General features: G+C 42.7%; 2 protein-coding genes across 2 annotated transcripts in view; one reads left to right on the forward strand and one right to left on the reverse strand.

Annotated features, from left to right (window-relative positions):
• Window positions 1–958: 958 nt before the first annotated feature.
• si:ch211-140m22.7 (calphotin) lies at window positions 959–14,235 on the reverse strand. Its single transcript, XM_028591022.1, has 7 exons — window positions 14,087–14,235; window positions 13,782–13,843; window positions 11,791–11,896; window positions 8,049–9,326; window positions 6,660–6,723; window positions 2,480–2,604; window positions 959–1,280 (listed from the first exon to the last, which is right to left on the reverse strand). Exons 2-7 carry the CDS (start codon window positions 13,827–13,829, stop codon window positions 1,249–1,251), a joined length of 1,653 nt encoding a protein of 550 aa, XP_028446823.1. The 5' UTR covers window positions 13,830–13,843; window positions 14,087–14,235; the 3' UTR covers window positions 959–1,248.
• Window positions 14,236–14,764: 529 nt separating this feature from the next.
• The window catches only part of wdr4 (WD repeat domain 4), a 17,454-nt gene continuing 8,014 nt past the window's right edge, over window positions 14,765–24,204 (forward strand). Inside the window, exons 1-7 of the mRNA XM_028591024.1 lie at window positions 14,765–14,930; window positions 16,130–16,198; window positions 16,560–16,706; window positions 16,890–17,046; window positions 18,707–18,819; window positions 19,275–19,335; window positions 22,484–22,588. Of these exons, the coding sequence (XP_028446825.1) occupies window positions 14,848–14,930; window positions 16,130–16,198; window positions 16,560–16,706; window positions 16,890–17,046; window positions 18,707–18,819; window positions 19,275–19,335; window positions 22,484–22,588 (735 nt within the window). The 5' untranslated portion in view covers window positions 14,765–14,847. The remainder of the gene's footprint in view (window positions 14,931–16,129; window positions 16,199–16,559; window positions 16,707–16,889; window positions 17,047–18,706; window positions 18,820–19,274; window positions 19,336–22,483; window positions 22,589–24,204) is intronic.

Raw genomic sequence — 24,204 nt, forward strand, 5'->3', positions numbered from 1 at the left:
TCTGAAGTCTCTTTTATATATACCTTAGTGGTCCCTTAATACTGTATCTGAAGTCTCTTTTATATAGACCTTAGTGGTCCCCTAATACTGTATCTGAAGTCTCTTTTATATAGACCTTAGTGGTCCCCTAATTCAAAATTCAGCCTTGGTGCAGAACTACAGCCACTAGAGCCAGTCCCACAATGAGCTTTCCTTAGGATGTGCAATTTCTGTGTCTGAAGCTATTGAGGAGGAGAGTGGGAGGGGCAAGGTGGAGGGGGGGAGGGGGTGTGTGGCCTTGACCAACTGCCACTTTGCTCGTTTGAAAGACATGATGTCTCTCTCTTTCATGGGTGGGCCAAATTATCTGGGCGGGCAAAGCAGAGAAAGGGGAGGTAACCTCCCTCCTTATGACCACATAACAAGCAGATTCCAAAACGGCTCATCTGAGCTTTCATTTTCTCAAAGGCAGAGCAGGATACCCAGGGCTCGGTTTACACCTATCACCATTTCTAGCCACTGGGGGACCATAGACAGGCTGGGGGAACTCATATTAATGTTAAAAAACCTCATAAAGTGAAATTTTCATGCCATGGGACCTTTAATCTACAGGATTGTTCCGGTTCGTCCAGATGTCCCTAACCTTCCGCTTTCTTCACATTGGCATTCTAAACTCCGGTCGATTCGGAAAACGTATTCCGAGCTAGAACCGACAATCAATTTATATTTATCTTTTTTTCGAGTAAAATTCTCATCACACACTCAATAGCAATTTTAATTCCAGAGCTCACCGCTCTACGTACACGTTCCACAATAAAATATTCCCGAGACTATTTTACAGAGTACGTGCGTCTGGCACGTTTTCCTCCTAGCCCAGAATGCTGTGTGGATTAGCCAGACCTTCCTCCGCAGCGCTGTGGAGATAGGTCTGGCAATGTGGGACTATACGTTACCTGACAGCGACAGAAAGAGGCATGTATAATAAGACATATGAACTGGAATTTATTGTTTTTATTCATTCACATTCAGCTCAGCCATGGATCAATCTGCACAAAGCTTATTTCACAGCGCTAAGTTCACTTTGTCTGCCAAAATGTACATCTAATGCGTTAGCTTCCATTCCCTTAAAATATCCAGCTACTGAAACAGCTCTACTCTCACATACAAAAGCTAGAGACAACAGTTTGTTGTAACTTTGACATTAAGCAGACACAGATGTACAGGGAAAAGGCGACGTTAGAAAAAAGGTTAACTGCAAAGTGCTGAGGTTCACTTCTGGGACACTTCATCCAACTTGGGCTCTGAAAACACAAAGTAGAGATATTAACTCAGTGCAGGTTTGATTATGTACCAACAATTACATTTCCTTGTCCATTATGCTACTATCTATTAGATATAAAAGTGCTCATATTATGCTTTTTGGCTCCCCCCCTTTCCTTTATCGTGTTATATATCTTTTTTGTGCACATTATAGGTTAACAAATTGAAAAAGCCCAAAGTCCCCCCCCAAAGGGACTTACCATCTCCAACAGAAAACACTGTTCACCAACTGCTCCAAACAGCTCTATTGTAGTCCAGCCTTTACTTCAGAGACCAACGTGGTCACTTTGGAACACACGTTATAATGCTCACCTAGCTGCTAGCATGGCACACCCTCATACTCTGCTTCTGACTGGCTAGTAGTCCTTACCTAGCTACTGTCAGGACACGCCCTCATACTCTGCTTCTGACTGGCTAGTAGTCCTTACGTAGGTACTGTCAGGGCACGCCCTCATACTCTGCTTCTGACTGGCTAGTAGTCCTTACCTAGGTACTGTCAGGGCACGCCCTCATACTCTGTTTCTGACTGGCTAGTAGTCCTTACCTAGCTACTGAGCATGTGCGACTCCCAACAAAGATGGAACAGAAGAGAGATGTCTCACTCTGTAGCTAAAACAGAGAGCTCGACACAGGGTGAAAGGAGGAGCTGCAGCAATGTGCAGTACGACAAAAAGTGACGTCGTCGTTTCTAAATGTCTCCGTTTGTGCCCGTCCAGACTACAAAGCAACCCTGGAGTTTTAAAACCAAAATGGGGGCAGCAGTGTTTCCAAATGTCTCCGTTTTAGGGGCTCGGAAACCCCACAGTAGTGTGGACGCCGGGCGTAAACATAGCAAAAGATATTCGTATTTAAACCAAAATGCAGTAGTGTCAATGTAGCCTCAGACAGTACAGTATCCATTTGAGGCAAGCAGATTGTTCAATGGAAGTGAAGTGAAAAAGAAAACAGCTGTGGCCTTAGTGCTGAGACATGGCAAACATAAATTTAGCAGATCACTTTAGGTACATATTGATAAATAAAATATATATTGTTGCCGTTTGGTTCACAATCCTTTAGTATAAAAAGAAAAAAAAAGAAAAAAGAAGAGCTGTTAACAGCAGGAACTAAACCGCACACATAGAGAACTGCTCTTCACGGCCTAGTTGTAATGGTTGACCAGTAGTTGATTAACTTAACTCACCTGTGAATTTGAACTCTGGAAAAGATGCAAGGTCTCCACCACCATAGAGTCTCTGAAGCTTTGCTACCTCCTCTGCCAAGGCCTTTTCGTACTCTGAACCTGCATCCACTAGCCCCCCCGAAGACCTGCAGGAGGAGGACAACAAGCAGTTATCAGCCAAGCTCCATTTCATTTGCTCCCAGATTAAATGCGTTTTTATTGATACAGTATGACATTCTCAGTCAAAGCATCCGTGCAAATCAGCACATTCAGACTTTTCAGTACTTTTTTTTTTTTTTTTTTTTTTAAAAAATGGAACCCCCACAAGGCAAACTTATTGAAATAGAATCATGTGTCAGTTATTTTAGTTTAGTAAAATAGTTGTTTACAACAAGGGGAAACTTGGATCAGTCATTTCTCGTGTCTTCCAGACTAAAATCCTTGTTAGAGCAATAACAGTGATGTATGTGCTGATATTATGCATGTAAACTGGGTGGAGGTGATTGACACTGGATGAGCATACCGTTTTGGAACTGTGTCGTGTAGACACGTTGCTTGTTTGGAAAAATAAAATGATAAATCGAAAGCAAAAGAGCGTGGTAATTAGCAATCTCGTGGCGACGTTGAGTGGCAAAAGTAAACCTTTCCAGACTCCATTTATATTATTTGGGCTTTGGAAGGTGTGCATCTAAACCCAGATATATCTTATTCCTGAGTTATGAGACACCCGCGATTCCCTTTCAGTGATTACTCTCATTAGTTGCGCTTACAGTCGAGTAGGCGTTCCTTAATGTGGCCCGGCCAGGACACATAAGCAGGCCTCCAAAGTGCGACCAAAAATCGGTCAAGTGTGACGTAATAATTGTAATGGTCGCAGCTGTGTGGGGTGAACCTTAGGCCGGTTACACACTGCCTGCGTGGTGTGAGCATGGCGTTTCTGTTGCGTGTCAGCAACGTGATTTTTCTATGTCTTTACACACCAGAAACGTGTCTGACGATTAGCGATTAGTCATTTTTTATGCTTATTCATGCTTAATTACTTATTTCCAAGAAACTTCTGAGCACATTTATGGTAAACACAAGATTTAAAGTGGTGCTTTTGCAGGATTAATTGTGGAGAAACTCAGTTTTACAGATGATTAATTAACTACATTTATATTGTGCTTTTCTAGTCTTAACCACCTCTCAAAGCGCACAGCTCTGTCAATTAAATCAACTAATCGATTAGTCGACAAAATCGTATAAGTGTTAGTTGACTAAGAATTTCTTTAGTCGAGGACAGCCCTACTGGACCAATGTATGTTTCCCATTGATAAAATGAAATACCATGTTAAACATAAATATATACTGATTTGATTACTTCAAAGACAACGTCGGCAGTATTGACGGCAAAATAGGCTACAGACTATTTTGTTCTGTATTGACAGGTGCAATATTAGAAAATTGATTTTTTTTTTTTTTTTTTTTTTTTTTTTTTTAAAAGGGGTGATAGAATGATTATATAGGGTATTTTACACTGTCCCTTAAGGTCTTCTAATGGGGTATGTAACATTGGTTGGCCTGAAAATTGCCCAAATGCTATTTTATTACCCTTAACTACCCTGTGAATATGGCTCTATTTGGAACAAGAGCTTTTCTTCCAAATAGGGTATGCTCATGAATATTTAGAATGAGCTGATTGGTTTGAGCAAACTAGAAACACATGGGAGACTCGACAGCAGGTCTCATATTTCAGACACTGCAAAGTTATACATTGTTTGTCGGGCTATTTTGTTTTAAATTAAGCGAGAAATCAACTATATAAAGCTCAAATATGGGCCGTTTTACGAAAATTGATGGCTAATTGCAAATTTGCTAAGACTGTGTGTCGGAATTCAGCGGCCGGTGCTGCCTGGCCGCCCGGCCTGCCTTCCTTCACAGACCCCGGCCGGTTTTTGGGCTAATGGCCTACCAAATGCCGCTGCCCTGACAGAGCTCCAGGGCCTGTAGCTCCCCTCTTCCTGCTAGCTAAATGGCCGGTGTGTGAGAGTGAGAGCACGGTCAGCGAGCTTGTTACACCAGCAATCTCTTACCACAGGTTACACACATGTCACGCCACTTATACAACAACGGTGTCCGATTTCAAGTTAATGAATATTTGTGAAGATTAGGGGTTTCGTTAACTGCGACTGTCCCTTCAATCCTAGTTATGTGTAGCTACAAATCAAGGATAGTTCGTTTCATTTTCTGCGTAATTCGAGTATATTTATAGTTTGAACTTCGTCACGCCACTTATGACAACATCTACCTAAAGGTCTTACAAATCTAACGCTGTTTGATTTCAATTTAAAGAATTTTTGTGAATTTCAGAGGAATTCTAAGAGGAGGCTAGCTAGCTCTCATTGATAGAGCTCCATCTAGCCGCAGGCTCTATCAATGAGACTCGCGGGCAAGAGGCGTTTATTTCCCAAATTGTTTGTTTAAATAACTCAACACATTATAATTACACACATTATAAGATTAACTGGAACCTGTGGTAAGAGATTGCTGGCGTAACAAGCTCGCTGACCGCGCTCTCACGCACACACACAGGCCATTTAGCTAGCAGGAAGAGGGGAGCTGCAGGCCCTGGAGCTCTGTCAGAGCAGCGGCGTTTGGTATTAGCCCATTAGCCCAAAAGACGGTGTCTTTGCGCGGGTATGGAGTGCCGTGGGCTGCCAGACGTAACAGAGCTCTATCTACCTCACAGCAGGCCGGGGTGTGTGAAGGAAGGCAGGCCAGGCGGCGAGGCAGCTACACAGGCAGCACCGGCCGCTGAACTCCTTGAGATCTGCGTGACCTATTCAGAAGACTAAGCTGACCTCAGATCAGTTGTGTAGCCTATGCAAATGTTGGGGCGTGACAAACAGACTAGAGCCAAATGAGGAGGAGATTTGCCCGCTTTCAGAGGCAGTTTCAAATTGTGAGATTTGCTGAGGAAAGAGGTGTAATTGGGATTTAGAGGTTCTATGTATGTCCTAGTTACCCACTAAACTGTCATTATTCAACTATGACAAGGTAAAATCGGTTTTGCATTCTATCACCCCTTTAAATTACATTTATATCAAAACCTAGAGACTTTCAAACATCAAAATGTCATTTATTAATATGTATTTGTGTGTAAACGACATATAAACATCTTTTCGTATCCTATTTTGCCTGGAAACGCTTCCAACACGCTTGCGTGTCGTGTGAAAAATAGGCGTCAGTTCTATTTCTAGCAGGCATGAGCCTGAGATGCGCAGGCAGTGTGCAAGCTCTAACTAATCCTGTGCTTGTTCGAACACACAGCCAAAGCCAGTCTACGGAGAGCAGGTTCACTCCTTCTTCAGCCCCATTGAACCAAATTTGGTTGCAGTTCCACCAGAGTTCCTCTGGGGGTGATCGCAGGAGAGAACAAAATGAATGGGACTCTATGGAGCTAGACAGCTACATTTGTCTCATTCGCCCGATTGTCGTTTGATTGTAGTTTTTGTAAATTCAACATGGATTATAGGTCGAAAGTTGAATGAACGAGTACTTGTGTCCTTTCGATTTCTTACAGGTTGAGTCGTTGTTGCCCATAACACGCTAGCATTCTGCTAATGAATGCTGATTGGTCAGTGAAGGACTGATTACGACCGGAGATCCCGCTTGATGGCATCTGAAGCAGAACCAGAATGTCAGAGTGAATATTTCGGCGTGTTCTTTAAAACATTAGCAAACCTCTTTCTAGCACGTGTATTGACAGGGAGAGTCTAACCTGTCAGCTGTGTTGTCGATACCTCGAGGGAACGAAGGAAGGGACTCTGAGCTTGCTGTAAAGCAGTATCTCTGGCTGTACGATGTGTAGGACCTCATTAACATTTTTCAAGGCCTTTTAGAAAAAGAAGCGACTTTAAAAAACACCCAGCAGTGTGTATTTTCTTTGCCTCCCCTTTCAAATGCAACATTCAAATTACTAGACAAAACTTTTTGAGGGGTATAGCTCCATAGAGTCCCATTCATTCTGCACTCGCCCGTGAGTGCCCTCTAATGAACAAAGAGTGGAACTGCAACCAGTTCAGAAGCCGGAAGTAACGAGGGAGTGGAACTTCTTCCCTTATTAGAAATTCTTTGACACAGCTAAGCCAATGACAGAGTAACAGCAACACACAACCTGGGATGGAATTCTAATGTGCTTGGTGGAGGTGGTTTTACTTACTGGCTTTTTGTGGAGTACTCGCGTATGGAGTCCAAGAAGAGCTTCTGAATTGGGTCCATTTGAGCTAAGAGTCACAGAGGGGGGGGAAACAAAACTCAAATAAATTTCTCTTTAAAAAAAGACAAACTCCTAAACCAGGACCATCCATTTGGATAGCATCTGCCCATTTGCTTAGAACAAATAAAGAACAACCAATCCCGATTTTAACCGTAACCCTCATGCACAGAACAGCACCTGGGACGGTAGAGAGACAGGAAAGAACGTGTGAGAGGTCAGTTGACAGGTTAAAAAGGTTGCTGTGACAGGTCATGCTAGGCAACACATGTATAGCACTGCTGGAAGGTATGGGTTGCCAACAGTCTAGTAGTCAAACCAAAATTCCGTGCGACCTCATCAAGTGCTTTTACCGTGAAAGAAAGTTTCCATTTACACATTATCCATTAAGAAAATACACCTAACAATAGGATCCAACATGAAGAGATGGATTACATTTTACTTTTACCATGAGACTCCCAAATAAGTGGGAAAGGTGTAAGGAATGCAAGAAAAGGAGGAGAAGGTTAAGGTAAAAAATTAAAATAAAAAATAAGGTGACGGATGCAATCTTCTCCTTCACCAGTGGAAACAGTACCTTTAACATTATCTTTAGTTTTTTTTAATCCAACACTGATACAAAAATCAAGCAGAACAGCTCCATAAAACCACAACATAAAACACATGATAGAAGTAAGACTTTCTATCACGTTGGAACATGTTAGGAAAGAAGAGTGGGATCTCAAAACCAAAGAAAGCATATGTTATTTTGACAGGAATAAAAAGAAAGAAAAAAAAAGGTGTCAAGAACATATCCTAGTGACTCATGAAGAAAGGTGGAAAGAAATTCTAGAAAAACTAAAGAAATGAGTGCAGCAAGCAGGCAGACATTAGTAAGTGAAAGACAAAAACTTGAAAAAAAAAAAAAAAAAAAAAAAAAAAAAGTGGAAAGAAATAAACTATGCCGAAATGCTGTGCAGTTAAGGACATGCATCATATGCAAGATGGATGCAAGATGAAGCCCAAACACATTAGCAATGAGTTGAACTGCAACTACGTGAAAGATGACTCTGACCACATGGGGCAGGGTGTAATAGGACGTGAAGAAGGGAAACTATTGTTGTAGGGTTATGGGCTAAAATGGATCATTTAGGGACTATCAGGAACAACCTGCGCAGGGCTAGAACAAAAAAAAGTGTCTTTGTGATGTCAGGTATCTTTACACTTTATCCTTACGCTCATCACAAACAACTACTGTAAATTCAAAGAAAATGGTGATGAAAATGACTGCTGGTAGACTGCAGGGTCCACAGAGGAAAAGAGAAGGATTGTGGGGGAGGAGGTTGTGGTGTGTACCCTCAATTGGTTCAACTGGTTCAGCTGGGATGTCCGCCTGCACCTCCTCTCCCGCAGCTTCAGCTACGACTGGAGCAGGGTCCACCAGCTCCTCGCTGCTCTCTGCGGGGGCCAAAACTTCAGCTGCAGCCTCTTCAATGGGGGCAACTTCAGCTTCTACAGGCTCTGCAGCAGCTTCTACAGGGGCAGCTTCAGCAGCTGCAGGCTCTGGGGCTTCAGCAGGGGCAACTTCAGGGGCAACTTCCAAAACTGGTGCAGCTTCCGCAGCAAGGGCTTCTTGAGCAGCTTCTACAGGAACTTCGGCAGCAGGTTCTGCTGGAGCAGCTTCGGGTGTTGCTGCTGCTTCAACAGCCGGGGCTTCAGCTGCAGCTTCAACAGGAGCTTCAGCGACTGCGGTGGCAGCTTCAGCTGCTGGGGCAGCGGCTTCAGCTATAGATGCCGCAGCTTCTGCAACTGCTTCTGCAACAGCCTCAACAACAGGTGCGGCTTCAGGGACAGCTTGAGCGACAGCCTCAACCACAGGTGCAGCTTCAGGGACAGCCTCAACGACAGCTTCAGCAACAGCCTCAACCACAGGTGCAGCTTCAGGGACAGCCTCAACGACAGCTTCAACAACAGCCTCAACCACAGGTGCAACTTCAGGGACAGCCTCAACGACAGCTTCAGCAACAGCCTCAACCACAGGTGCAGCTTCAGGGACAGCTTTAGCGACAGCCTCAACCACAGGTGCAGCTTCAGGGACAGCTTCAGCAACAGCCTCAACCACAGGTGCAGCTTCAGGGACAGCTTCAGCAACAGCCTCAACCACAGGTGCAGCTTCAGGGACAGCTTCAGCGACAGCCTCAACCACAGGTGCAGCTTCTGGGACTGCTTCAGCAACAGCCTCAACCACAGGTGCAGCTTCAGGGACAGCTTCAGCAACAGCCTCAACCACAGGTGCAGCTTCTGCGACAGCTTCAACCACAGCCTCGACCACAGGTGCAGCTTCTGCGACAGCTTCAACCACAGCTTCAGGCACAGCCTCCACCACAGGTGTGGCTTCAACTGCTGAGGCAGATTCCGAGACCGCTTCGACCGTGGGAGTGGCAGCTTCTACCACAGGGCTGGTTGCAACAGCCTCGGGTGCAGCAGCAGAGGGCGCAGGCTCTGCAGCTGGTTTAGCTGCAGCTTCTGCTGCTGCAGCGGTTGCTGCCGGAGACATGCCTTTCTTGGGAAACTCATAGGACTTGTGCTGGACAAGTTTCTCTATATCGAAATATGTTTTGGCCTGGTCTTTGTCTAGGACAAAGGTGGAGGGGAAGCAGATAAGATGCATTATTTTCTTTAAACATACGTATATGGTTAAAGATCAAAATTTCACTATAAACCCACATTTAACAAAATGCATTTTTTTGTACAAAGATATACTGGAAGGTTTTATATGTACCAGTTTACAGGAAAACTAAGAAAACAGGAAAAATATCACAAGCCGAAGGGATACAGCAAAAAGTTTCAAGAAAACTCAACAGAAAAGAACAATTGTAACCTTGACCACAACAGTTTATATTGAGATAATTCAAAATGTTCTACACACAGAAATAAGTGATGATCTTCTAAACCTGTGGAAGGAAATCCAGAAGTGGACATATGATTCTGTAGTTTAGTCTAGATAGCAAAGAAGACCCATGCCATTTTTGACCGTGTTTGATTGGTTTGTAAATGGACAATATTCTGTATTTCGCATGTGTATCATCACTGCCTGGCAGTACTAATTAAATACATTATTTAAGAAAACAGAGGCCATCTAGTGTAAAATTATTCATCAATATAGAACCTGAACGGAAAGGACAATTTGTTTCAGTTATCCAATACCAATGGTTTCCACCACCGGAGCATACAACAAATCTGCCATTATTATATTCAAAAGTTTGCAAAAGCAGCTGGTAGTTGCTGGTTTAATAGACGTTTATTTACACAACTGCTCTCGTACACTGCAGCCATGGCTAAGGAGCTGCTGCATGTTTTTACCATGACATGAGCCATGTGGGCTGGAATCTCCCTTCTGACCTTTCCTTTTACATGTGCCCCAGCAGTGCGCCAACCTACATAACTAATGTCAAAGACACAAAAGGTGAAAACCACCTTTATACTGAACAATGTTCTGATTTGTTACATGGTTTCTAGGGGTTATAACATGTGTACCGAGTCGACCGTTCTCTGGGATATGTTTTCATGCTAATCAAATGTGACCAGTTTTATCCCAAACCGCTAATTAGCTTGTAACGCTAGTCGTCAGGGTAGACGGTAAAGTAAAAAGAAATTGCTATCTCTATACCACTAACAAGGCTCAAACTAGCACCACACTTCCACAGTAGCATAATGAGGGTCCCTACATGGAAACTGAAGCATTGAGAACTTTGTAAGTGTACAGACCGTTTATTAAAGAGACAAACGTGCTTGAGCTGGGTTACTGGCTACTGGTTGCACGGCGTTCGACTGGTCATGACTGCTTTCCCAAGATGGCGCCCGCCTGTATACGAGATACGTGTATATGTGAACAGTACTGTCTTTATAAACTTTTAAGCGAATGCAGAAGTGCCGTTCACTCAGTTACGAGTTGATGAACCACTGAAACGATTTTGGAAACATTACTTTAAAAAAAAGGTAGTAGTCTGTAGTACCTCATTATTATTATTATTATTATTATTATTATTATTATTATTACTACAGAGACCAGAAGAAAAAGGAGCTTCTTGGGGAAAAAGTATGCGGTGAAGTTGGACTACTTGGTAAGTTCTGTAATTATGGTGCGTTCTTTCGAAGTCGATCTACGAGTCGTTTTCCGGAGTTACGAACCGGAAGTTGCAAAAAGAACGCCACCAAGGTCGTATATATACGACTTGTCAAGTCGTCTGAACTCAGAGGACCCCGAGTTCACTTTCAAAGATGGCTACGTCGTGCATCACACGTAGTAAACATTGTGGTTTTCTACAATTTTAAGCACTTTTGTCTTTGTTGTAACCAAATGAAGAAGTCGTACACATAGTGCTGTATACTGCTACCCATAGGCATGTCTCTACAGTCTTATTAGGAGTTAAATACCGTCTAATTAGTTATTTTGTAGCTTGTGCAGCTGAAATTGGCTAGAGACGCTCGGTTGCTATATGACAATGGCCGAGTCTTGAGCAGAAAGCAGAGCAGTAGCCTACCCGCGGTTATTCGTTTTTCGACACGGATGTGACGTCACAATCGAGCTACTAGTCGCGATTACAAGACAAAAAGAACGCACCATTATGCCCCGGTTGTTGTGTCGACGGCGCAGCTACAATGTTAGCATAGCCCTGATCGAAGCAAACTTCATTTCAGAAAACAACGGAGCTGACATTTGCTGTCGACTGGAGACGAATGAATGATCCTACTAGTGTCATCTAATGCCTAATAACTGCCAGTAGGAGGCAGATAAGAACCCAATAGGCAAAAAGATACCATAAAAAGATTGATGGAACTAGATTAATCTTATCAAAGTTTTATGCCTTTGGCAATCAGCTATTTCAAAATAACACAGAACGGGGTAAAAGCATTAGCAATGGGCAGTAATGTGCAGTCAGCAAGGCTAAGGTTTTTGTACTGTTGCGGTAAATAACTTTACTTGCGTTAAACTACAGGTTTTACCTACATTGAAATTGAACGGAGCAAGCTTTATTCAAGAGCTGATAAAGGCTGCGCCAGATGTGACAGTAAGCAGTTACTCTCTGAAACCTACCTGAGTTGTTCTTTTTTGACGACTTCTTGGAACCACCAGATTTTGAGCTAAAGCATACAGCTGCAGGTGCTCTACTCAGAGTATTCCAGCTCTCAGCCTGCAAACACTGACAGACACACACACACACACACACAGACACACACAGAGGCACACACAGAGGCACACACACACACACACGTAAGGACTACTAGCCAGTCAGAAGCAGAGTATGAGGGAGTGCCCTGACAGTATGTTGATAACATGATTATGTATACAACCTTAAAGCAGGTTTAACCTCTAGTGACATTAAGGTGATCTGTCTACAGGACACCTCATCTGGGTTTAAGACAGTATTAGATTTTGTTCCAAATGACACAAACTGGTCTTAAACTACTGCTAAGCTAATAACAGAGCAGCAGCCCCTGGTATATCTGTTGGATCTCTGTTTTAATATAGTTTGTAATCCATTCACATTAGTCCAAGAGGGACTGTGCACTTTTGACTATGCTTTTGGGTGGAAATAATGTATTCATTTTTGCAAAGTCTTTGAGGCTTCTCATAGGTTCCCACCATCATATCATCATCATATGAAACGTCCAAGATCCGTCTTTGGCAGTGTACTTGGCTGATGTTACATACATATAGGGGTGTAAGAAAAATAAATAAATAAATAAATAAATATACACTTGAATAACGCAAGATTTTATTTTGCAATACTGTATCGATTTTCAAAAAGACAATATCGATTTTTTTTATAAAAAATGTTTACGTTAAAAAATATTCATGCAAGACAGTGGTTTAAGTTTATGTTTAAACCCCCTACTGCTAGATGGCTATGCTGAGACCCACCACTAGTGTCCTTGTCCAACAGTGCCTAGCAGTGCCTGACTTTTTGCTAGAAGCTAACAATGTAGCTATGGCTGAACTTTGGCCTACTTTAGCATATAAACATTAGCTCACTAAGAACCTGTGAACTACAATCCCAAACTGGCAGTTTGATTTTCTGTGTACTGAATTGTTTACCTCAAGTAATCTTTGACTTTTATGAACTTCATGTCTTTTTTTTTTTAAATATTAGTTTTTCTAAAATGATACTTTAAAATAAATCCCAATATATCGCCTTACGCACAGTATTGAAATATATTGTAATATATTGAATCGTGACCCATGTATCGTGATACGTATGGTATCGCCAGATTCTCACCAATACACAGCCCTACCTACATACATCAGGAATAATGGAGCACATGCTGAGAAAGCAAGCAAGGCTCTGTTCATGTAGCTAGAATAGTTACCGATAGATCCATAAAAGCATTAATTCTATTCTAGCTACATGTCTTACTCTTAATATTAACTACGAGGTTACACTAGAACACACTTCTCCCTTTATTTATTTTTTTAAGAAGGGGCTTATTCCACACTGTCAGTGTGGACGGAATCATAAGCTCTTAAAATGTCCCTATTTTGCTTTATTGGATTTTTCCCTTTTTGAGTATAAGGGCTCTAGAACGGGCTGACTGAACAGCGTGAGTTGTGTCATTGGTAGGTCAGTGGGGTGTAAAAAAGGTATGTACAGTAGCCTACCATTTTTATGCAAGGTCACTTTCCAGTGGAATCCCTGACCCTATACTAGTGAAAGCTCACTATAACCTTACACAAAGAGGTCTATGCTCATACAACCAATCTTCGAATGACAATTAATCACACCCCCCCGCCCCAATGCCAAGTGTCACCGTCAGAGTTGAGTAGAGCTGCCAGGCCTGTGTGTCTGGTATAAGCCTGCTCCATTGAGGCGTGCAGTCAGCTAACTAAACGGTCTGCAATTACTGGTTGAAGTTTGTGCTTCAAGGTTTCATAAATCACAGGTTTAAATTAAATTAAATGCACACTTTTATTTTGAAAACCACACATTTAAAGCAGCATGGGGCATACCAAAACATCAAGTCTACTGACCGACTTTCACCAAAAATTAAATAAAACATTCATGTTGTTAATGCTAGAAATGATGTTACCTTGACACAGCCCAGTCTCCCTATCCTCAACAAAGAAGCCGCCATCATTCCGTGCAGCCTTCCTGTGATAACCATAATAAACACACTATTAAACAAGGCATTAATAAAGACGTCAACACATCATCGTGTAACCGGAGTTGTTTGCATTAGCATCGTGCAAGAAAACAGAACCACAATGAAAAACCAGCGTCGATGAACTCTTCCAACCTAGTCTCAGTGAGATATAAAAAAATAAATAAATAAAATAAAACAGCCTGGGGTGCAATTAACGTTAACTGTTATCAATTAAAGGTATTGGTTGTTACCTTTTGAAAAAATGGCTATTTTATGCTTCTTTTCTGGTGGTCAGTGCTCCAGAAGTAGCTCACAGCAGCAGCATGGACATGGAGCAGTCTTTCACCTTTTATGTAACGCAAGAATGCGAGAGACGCCCCCTTCCTGACAAAAGCCCTGCATGTGTTGACCGTTGTGAATTTATCTGTTTATTTTTACAGTCTGTGATTATCTTATATGTGGTTATATTTCTGCCATTGTCCATTTTGTTTAGATACATCTGTGTTTGGACGCTGTTGCTCACTTGTATCCTTTTCGTCCTAAATTTGATATTTTCAAGTGATTTAGCGTCATGAATGAGAGCTATAGTAATATGCTACTTTCGTTTTATATATTATATGGACATATATATGTAGGTATTTTCTATAGGAAACCCTTTCTCCACTAACAGGCATATCAACAGCTCTCTTGTGTACATTCTGTACTTTTTCCGAGGGGGCGTGTGTTGTGTGTGGCTGGTGTCGTAATTCGCACGCGACAAAATACCAATTGCCCGCCCTGCCCTCCCTCTGATTGGCTAGTACTCGTTGCCTTCGTTGGATGGTTGGTCGCATAAATATACGTATATGGTTGTTTGGTTGGTTGGTTAGGGTTAGCCAAGAGGAGTGATTGGCTAGGGTTAGGTAAGAATTGCAGGAATAGCCAATCAAAGGCAGAGTGGGGCGGGAAATGCCTTTGCCATCCAAGGAAATCGCCTCCGCGTGGGCCACCGTCGCATGTACACACAACAGCCATGACTGCTGTCGGTTTCTGTGGAGAGTGGTTTATTTTCACATGCGACAAGAAACTCGTAGCAATTCACTCCAAACAGGCCAGGTTTGAATGACTTTCCGCGTTTTCCTCATAATTAAATTTATATGATTTGCCTGTGCATCAGGTTATCTTTGCTGGCTAGCACATGTTAGCTAGCTGGCAGTCGTTGGTCATCCTAAATACACGTTTGGAAAGGCATGGGGAATGTCTAGGTTCATTTTCAGGTTTTATAAGTTATGAAATTGCACATACGTTTGGAAACGTGTGTGAAGGTTTGACACTTATCATCATTATCATCTCATGCTTGATGCCGTGTTTTCATAAAGTAATATTATCATTGTAAGTTGCACAGGGTAGAAAGAGTAGGGTATTTCTAATATCATCCTCCTGCAAAAGTACGGTCTTTAGATGTCAGTATAAGTTGATAAAGATTAATTGTATTGACAGCTAGTATGAAGGGCTGTATACTTTTCAGCACAATACTTCAGTCTATATCTTACCTAGAGAAATATAAACATTAGGTTTTACAAACCCTTCTTTTAATTTACAAAAGAAGCCAGTTCTTAAATGTGAACAAGTAGCTGTGCAAGAACTTTGACTAAATAAAATAAAGCTTCAAATTGGCAGAGTTAGGATTGAAATCATGGATCTGAATTAGTGCTATTGATTGATTTGTTGATGGCAGGAAAGTAAACTGTAACTATTTTGATAACTAATTAGGCATTTAAGTCCTTTTTCAATCGCAGTCACCAAACGTTCTCTTAAGTTTTTCCTTAATAATCTACTAAATGAAAATAGAATGATCTCTGTGAAGTTATACAAACCAGGAACTAAATCTACACCTACAGGGGAGAAGCAGTGGCAGTCTGTTAGTGGTGTCTTGAGGAGTGTCCCAGTGTCTGACTGACGGGACAGTTTCTGACTGTCCCGGGACAGTCAGACACTGTCCTGTGACTCCCAGACACTGTCCTGTTACTCGGACAGTGTCTGCGAGTCACAGTACAGTGTGCAGGACAGTGTCTGACTGTCCCGGGACAGTCATGGGAGTCACACGACACTACTAACAGGACAGGACAGTTTTTGCTGCCACTGCTGCTGCAACAGGGACCTCAATTGGAATTAAGTGATTTTAATTTTCATGTAATTACAAGACATAGGTAAACTGTACAGAGCTCATATCAAACTAGATGACATTATGAAACTTGCATTGTGCAGGAACTAATCCAAACTGAAAACATTAGCTCTTGTGTACTTTGTTGCAGAGAATCGTTTGTGTTTGACTGCGGCACTGCTGAGAAGAAGCCAAAGAATGCGAAGGAGGATAACAACAGGTAAGAACAAGCATGTGACTCATGGTTGTCAAGTAAGTGGTAAAGCCTGAGTGTATAGCAAAGGAGGCGACCTAATGGATTGTTGGTGAGGAGCTATGTGAGGTTATCTCTGATGAATGAAGTCTTAATTTTAACATTCATTTTTGTAGCATTTATGCATCTAAAAACATGCCTCACTATTGCGCATAAATAAACAAAAAGAAAGGCACGTCCAAGAAAAATGCATATGAAAAGGGAAAGATGACCTGCAAAAGTAAAAAAAAAAATGAAATAAGATAAAAAGAACACAATTAAAAATTGGAAAGCTTAATAAAGTTTACTTGTAATTTTGTAATTTAAGCTTTGTCTCCTCTGTCCTCAGTGATGGCGGTGCCTCAGAGGAAACAGGAAGTGACAAAGTCCTTGCCTTCGCCGTATCGCCATCTGGAAAGTTGGTGGCGCTGACTGATGACAGCAAGAGACTGGTCCTGTTTCGCTGTGAGCCCTCATGGCAGTGTATCAGCATCAGGTACAACTCCAACTCTGTCCTGCAGCTTTATGTACTGTACAGATGTGTGTCTGTGTGCGTGTGCGTGTACAGTTTTGTATGAACAGGTAAACAGTGCATTTTCCACTAACCTCGCGATCGACGAGAACATGAGCTGTCACCAAGACAACTGAATGTGATATGTCGTGTGTGTTTGTGTCCCAGGTGGGTAGTGAGGAGGTGCACCTCCCTGATGTTCAGCCAGGCGGAGGACAAGCTGCTGGCGACTGACAAATCAGGAGACGTGTACTCCTTCTCAGTGGTGGAGCCGCAGAGGGACGGAGAGCTGAAGATGGGCCACCTGTCCATGTTGCTAGCTTTAGTAAGTGTTAAAAGATTCACATTCAAATTTTATATATATATATATGACCTGCATGTCTTCCCCCTCTCTCTCACCTAGCTGTCCTGTCGATTTAAGTGCGGAAAAGCCCCAAAAAATAATCTTAAAAAATAGCCTGCCGTCATAGGCCTCTTTCAGACATGGAACACGTAGCATTGCTGCCTTCATGCAGCTGTTAAAATAGTGGCTTTTTGTTATTCAGATATATGACTGCACGCTTACGCAATACCTGGCACCCGGTGAGAAAAAGAGAGAGAGGGATAAGGCTGTGAGTAAAAAGTGTTATGATGAAGATGTGTGTTTCTGTGTCTGTACAGTGATGGATTAAAACTTCCAACAGTGCACAGGAATTGAATGACCGGATGTTAAGTTAGGACTTGATGCGGTTCAATTGGTCAGTTAGGACAGAAGACAATCTCTTGTTTAATTCCTATTTTCTCACATGCTTTGTGTAAAGCATTTTGAGGGATATTCATTTATATATCCATGCAGTTGTAATGGTTTTCTTTGTGTGCATAAGTTACAATAAAATGGTTTGAGAAGGCGGAACAAGACACCTTTTTCTCTGTCTTGTGCATGTCAAACCTCGTGGTGCTCTAGTCTTTACATTTATCTGACTGCTTTCAGTTCAGGCCTCTGCTGTGTTGATGGGGATACGGAAAAGTAACACTTCTAGTAAGATTGACGTCGTGGCTTTTCTGTAAAATTGACCCCGATGCTTATTCAGACATATTCAGGCCAACACGTTTAGCCCGTTTTGGTTTAGAATGACCTGCTAACGGTATCTTCCATCTAAAAATCTGCTATATGTGATGTCAAATACCAAAAAGGGTTAAATGCTCAGGTATTACTAGGCCAGAGTTGTATTTGGTGATTTAGTGTTTGTTAATGTAGCAACTGTACCGTCTTATCCTGACCACTTAGGCTACGTTAACACCGCAAGTCTTAATGCTTAATTCAGATTTTTTTTGCTCAGATCCGATTTTTTTGTTTGCTTGTTCACATGACCCTTTTTTTAAATGTGGCCTATATCAGATTCCAGTGTGAACTGTTTGCGGTTTCGAAACTGACCCACATGCGCAAAAGAACAATGACATCAGACGCAGCATGCTGTTGCACTAAAGTTAGGGAGGTTATGGAGGAAGTCAGCATTGTCGCTTTTATTTCAAAATGTTTGTGTAATGGCAGCCCTAACATCAATGAGCATACACCAATCAGGTCTAACACCTCCCTCTCCCTCCATTGACTTGCTCCATCACTGTTCTCCATTTTGTAGGCCTAGTCAAGTTTTTAATGTTACTGTCTGTGTCTAGGACTAACTCCCGCTGGCGCATCATTGTGACAAATGTCGATGTAGATTGAGGTAAAAGTCACATCAAATCCTCCTTGGTTGTTCACACTGCAGCCGCATTGAAAAATTGATTCAGGACCACATATGGAAGTGGTCTAAATCTGATTAGAAAAAATGAGATCTGGGCAAGATTTGAGTGTTCACACAACTTCTGAAGAAGTCTGACCTGGTCACTTGAAAAATCAGATTTGGGCCACTTTTGCCTGCAGTGTGAACGTAGCCTTATTGAGGTACCGTTGTCTCAGAGTGAGTTGTTTGACTGAATGATTGCATCCTACTGCTGTCTTTCAGAGCATGTCGCCGGACGACAAGTACATCATCACAGCCGACCGTGATGAGAAGATTAGAGTAAGCCACCTCAGGTCTCCGTACAACATCCAGTCCTTCTGCCTGGGACATCAACAGTGAGTAACTCAACCCAAAGGGGACAAATCCCTGTGTTATGTTAAACTTCAATATTCCTCACATTGATAGCTGTGTTGTAATTCTGATTGAACATTAGGCTCTAAATCACATTCAGTCGCCTTTTAAACTTTGTGGACAACATTTGTCCATCAGTTTACTTGAAACTGGAAGGGTCGGAAAGGAGTAAGGACAAAAGAGCCAAAGGAGATTGTTTTGTCACTTTTATGCACAAAAAAAGAAACCCACTTCTGTTGCATACATGACATGCATACGAAATTTAAAGTGCAGCATTTCTGGTTGAGTCCTCATTATTTCAAACCAATACTACAGCAGCGGGAACATCCACACAGCAAAGTATCGCCATATTTTTTATATGTTTCCTCATTGAGATTTAGAAAAGTGTGATTTGATCAAAACTGTTCCTGTTATTCTGTTTTGTCCTGCTTTCTCTCAGGTTTGTCAGTGCTCTGCTGGTCCCATCGGGTCATCCAAACTGGCTGCTGTCTGGATCAGGGGTATGTGTGCATTTCGCAAAGTTACTGTAACACACACATGCATGCACATCATGCACACAGGCCACTTATCACTATTAAGTGCTTCATATTCTCCATTTTAGTCTATAGTCCATTAACATTCAGGTGGAGATGTCTCTTGGATTTCCACTTGCTAGATGATTTTGAGCTACAACTGTTATGGTTCTTAAGTCCAACACCTAGGATTTCCCAATCAGATGTGAAAGAGCATGTAGCTGTTACTTTGTCACTAAATCTAATTAGGGCTGGGCGATATATCGATATAAAAAATATATCGATATATTTTTAAATGAGATATGGAATTAGACCATATCGCATATATCGATTATAGTTCAAATTTGATCCTTGCTCCAAGCAAGCAAGCAAGCTGCTGATCCTTTTGGATTGGCCTCTTTTATTTTATAGGCTTTTTATTTAAGATATTTTTTTATTTAAATGTGCACCATATGGAGCTTTGATTTCAATAAAGGTACTCCTGTTGTTATACAGTATTTATATGTTATACAGTTTACATTTTATTGTTATTTGAACAGCTGAGCATTTAACCATGAACCAGGTGAAGAAACCTGTTAAATATTTATTCATTATTTTTTGTAACTGTTCACTGAAATAGCTGGTTGCTATGAAACCACTTGTGACATGTCATATTTGGCTTTGACTTTGACTGAACATTTGCTCTCACTTTGCGGAAAAAATATCGGGATATATATCGTATATCGATATTCAGCCAAAATATATCGGGATATGACTTTTGGTCCATATCGCCCAGCCCTAAATCTAATCAAAAAAATGCAACAAAGAATCAACAGACTTTGGAAAAGATCTGTATGTTGTGCCAAACTTTTGTGCTTAGCGCTGTTTGTGTCTGAATGCATGTTTTTATTTTCTTCTCAAGAGCCTTAAAAGCTATACTAGCATGTGGTCATGTACACCTTCAAACAATTACATTTTGTAGTATAGCTGGGTTCGTGAGTTAGGAAGATAGAGTCCCCATGCAACCCATTCATATATTGTTCTAACTGGCTTTTTCATTATCCTGCAAGGTGTGTCTATTGAACACATTTTGAAGTTCCCTACTCAAAATATTGTCTCATTGTCCATTTGGTGGCCATCTTTATGCCATTCTTGGATTTCTGCTGAAACACTTTTTAACAAGAGATCATACGGAGACAATTTATCAATTTTTTTATTTGTTTTTATTGAGAGGGTTATTGTCTTGATCTTAACATGTTTGGTATATTTAAACTTGAAAAGAAATCTTGCAGAATATCTGTCTACATCATTTATATACCAAACTACACCACCAAGAATTTCTCCCATCTAGTGATGAATATTGTATATGACAACCAACTGAATATTACTTTCTAACGACGTGAGTTGTCTGTCAGGGAAATCACGACACATATGATTACATTTATGTTACAACGTAGACAATCCTTTTTCATCACTGACGCGAGGAAAAGTATCCTAAACGTTGTTCTAGCATTATACACAACCATGCTATAGTTAGCCAAGCAACTATAGAACTTAGAATTTACACAGATATGCTGGGAAGAAAGCAGACAACTTTGGCGTCCTTTTTAAAATCTTGCTCCTCATGAGCTCTTTCCATCTTGGAAAGCCACTCCAATATTAACTTTGGTCTTTGCCTGTCGCGTTGTCGTTTTAATTCTCTTTTTAACTTCCTTGGCGACTCCGTTACATGTCCTCGAGAATAGGCGTGATCCTCCATCTTCAACAGGCTTGCAAATCTGCCGGCAGTCACAACTAATCTTCTCCCCCTCCCTCCCTGGCATTCGGCACGGTGCCACTGAGTGTAAAAGCGCGAAACTCCGAGGTATGTCCCTCTTTGGCTAATGGATTTTAAAGATGGAGGCGCAACATGGTAATACATAGGAGCGAGTTGCTATGTATTCTGAATGATTCTGAATGTCAGATTCTACGCTTACGAGATTACTTTGATTAGTTGGAGGAAGTAATTACACATGAATGAGCACATATTTGTGAAAGAACAAATGTTTTTTTGCTAAGAATAAACTCAAAAAATGACACTGTGTAGGTTTAAATAAGTGAGAATAATAAGGAAAATGTTCCTCTACTAGTTTAATGTTGCGTGACAGAACAAGATACAGAATTGGTAAGCAATGTTATTATTTTTTTCATGGTGCTACTGTATATTTAGCCATCATTTTTAGGAAGCTCTTCATAGGCAATCCAGTGTTTCTGCTGACCCACCACAATATCACCATTTGCTGCCACATATTGATTATCCATTTTTGGAGCTTCACGCCCCTCTCTCACTCTCTCTTGCTCTGTCTCTCTCTCACAAACACATTGGGCGTGTTCGTAAACAGTCACTTCGAGCAGCAAAGCGTGCAAAAACTGGACCATTCGTTAATTCGGAGTGCTGTTGGAATATACATACCATTCAGTATTTCTCTTTCTGAAGAGGAGAGCGCCAGGTGCAGTGAAAGTCAAACTTAACCCTTTGTTAATTGTCTACCATTGTTCCAGCCTACTTTCAGGGGTGTCAGAGTGGGGGTGCAAAGGGGACTGAGTAGAGCTGTAATTGGGCCTTAAAAGTTCGGCCCGACAAGGCCCGAGCCCGACACACAGCTCTTTTGCCTTTTGTCAAGAATGAGTCATTTCTCATTATGCACGTGGTCAAAAGTTTTCTTTGCTTTCTTTGCCAGTGCAACCAAAATATAATCGCCAGCCTCCGTTTCACCTCCTCAGCATCCGTTTTCACGCTAATTGAAACGCGTCACCTGACCGCTCATTTACCGTGCAACCCGGAGCGCGAGCCCGAGCAAAATGATAGAAATTAAGACCGAACCCATCAGCTCTAGGACTACCCAGGGCCCTCTTGTAAGGAGGGCCCAAAAAGATGCTATAATGAATAGCTGTGGATGTGGGGAGGGGCCCATAGAAAATGCCTTTCTACAGGGCCCAGAATTTTATGCTACGCCCCTGCCTACTTTAGATGCATTTTAATACAGCAAAGATCTACTGTACATTGAAACGTTTCACAGCATAATATCAAAACTGACCCAGAGGCTCCATCAGAGAAAATGAAGCCAAACCAATGTGCAGCTGAGTTTGAGTGTAATGTGTGTTTTGTGTTTGTCAGGACGGGACCATGAAGCTGTGGGAGTATGAGTCCGGCCGTAAGCTGCAGAGCTGGGACCTTAAAGAGCTTGCAGAGGCACAGAGCTCTGAAGCTGACAAACCGAAGGTAACCACGGCAACCACGGCATGTTTTAACTTACAACAATAAGGCTTTAGCATACCCTGATGACTTTGGTGATCCCTTGACTTTCTATCTAGTTCCACAGTGAGGTTGACATTTGAGTGAAAATGTCTCGACGGTTCAGCCGCGGGAGGTGGCGCCACCGGTTGGATCTGGTGGGGCTTACTCTACGCACAGTCTCGGTTCTGGAACCATACTCCTGGATAGGGGTTGGACTCTTTTCTTCTCCGGAGTTGCCCAGGGTGTGAGGCGCGGGCGGGTGTGGGGATACTCACAAGCCCCGGCTGAGCGCCCGCTGTGTTGGAGTTTACCCGGTGGACCAGAGGGTCCTCCTCACGCCTGCGGGTTGTGGGGGAAAACTCTGACTGTTGTTTGTGCATATGCACCAAACAGGAGTTCGGAGTATTCGGCCTTCTTGGAGACCTTGACTGGAGTCCTGCATGGGGCTCCAGTGGGGACTCCATTGTTATGCTGGGGGACTTCAACGCACACGTGGGCAATGATGGAGACACCTGAGAGGCGTGATTGGGAGGAACGGCCTCCCTGATCTAAACCAGAGTGGTTGTTTGTTGTTGGACTTCTGTGCTAGTCATGGATTGTCTATAACGAACACCATGTTCGAACATAGGGATGCTCATAAGTGTACCTGGTACCAGAGCACCCTAGGGCCAAGGTCAATGATCGATTTCATAATCGTTTCATCTGATCTGAGGCCGTATGTTTTGGACACTTTCGGGGGTGAAGAGAGGGGCAGAGCTGTCAACCGATCACCATCTGGTGGTGAGTTGGGTCAGGGGGTGGGGAAGACTCTGGACAGACCTGGTAAGCCCAAACGTGTAGTGCGGGTAAATTGGGAACGCCTGGAGGAGGCCCCTGTCCGACAGACTTTCAACTCACACCTCCGGGAGCGGAGCTGCATCCCTGTGGGAGGCTGGGGGCATTGAACCCGAGTGGACAATGTTCAAAGTTTCCATTGCTGAAGCTGCGGCGAGGAGCTGTGGTCTTAGGATCTTAGGTGCCTCAAGGGGCGGTAACCCACGAACACCGTGGTGGACACCAGTGGTCAGGGAAGCCGTCCGATTGAAGAAGGAGTCCTTCCGGGATATGTTATCTCGGGAGGACTCCGGAGGCAGTTGCAGGGTACCGAAGGGCCGAAGGGCTGCAGCCTCTGCCGTGAAAGAGGCAAAGCAAGCGGGTGTGGGAGAAGTTTGGAGAAGACATGGAGAAGGACTTTCGGTCGGCACCAAAGTGTTTCTGGAAAACTGTTCGCCACCTCAGGAGGGGAGGGAACCATCCAAGCTGTGTACAGTAAGGATGGGACACTGTTGACCTCAACTGAGGAGGTAATAGGGCGGTGGAGGAGCACTTTGAGGAACTCCTGAATCCGACTAATCGCCCTCTATGTTAGAGGCAGAGCTGGAGGATAACGGGGATTGTGTTCGATTTCCCAGGCGGAAGTCACTGATGTAGTCAAACAACTACAGTGGCAAAGCCCCGGGATTGATGAGATCCGTCAGAAATGCTCGGGGCTCTGGGTGTGGGGGTTTGTCCTGGTTGTACGCCTCTTCAACATTCGTGGAAGTCTGGGGCGGTGCCAAAGG

The sequence above is a fragment of the Perca flavescens genome, chromosome 11, assembly GCF_004354835.1.
Source record: "Perca flavescens isolate YP-PL-M2 chromosome 11, PFLA_1.0, whole genome shotgun sequence".
Taxonomy (NCBI): Eukaryota; Metazoa; Chordata; class Actinopteri; order Perciformes; family Percidae; genus Perca; species Perca flavescens.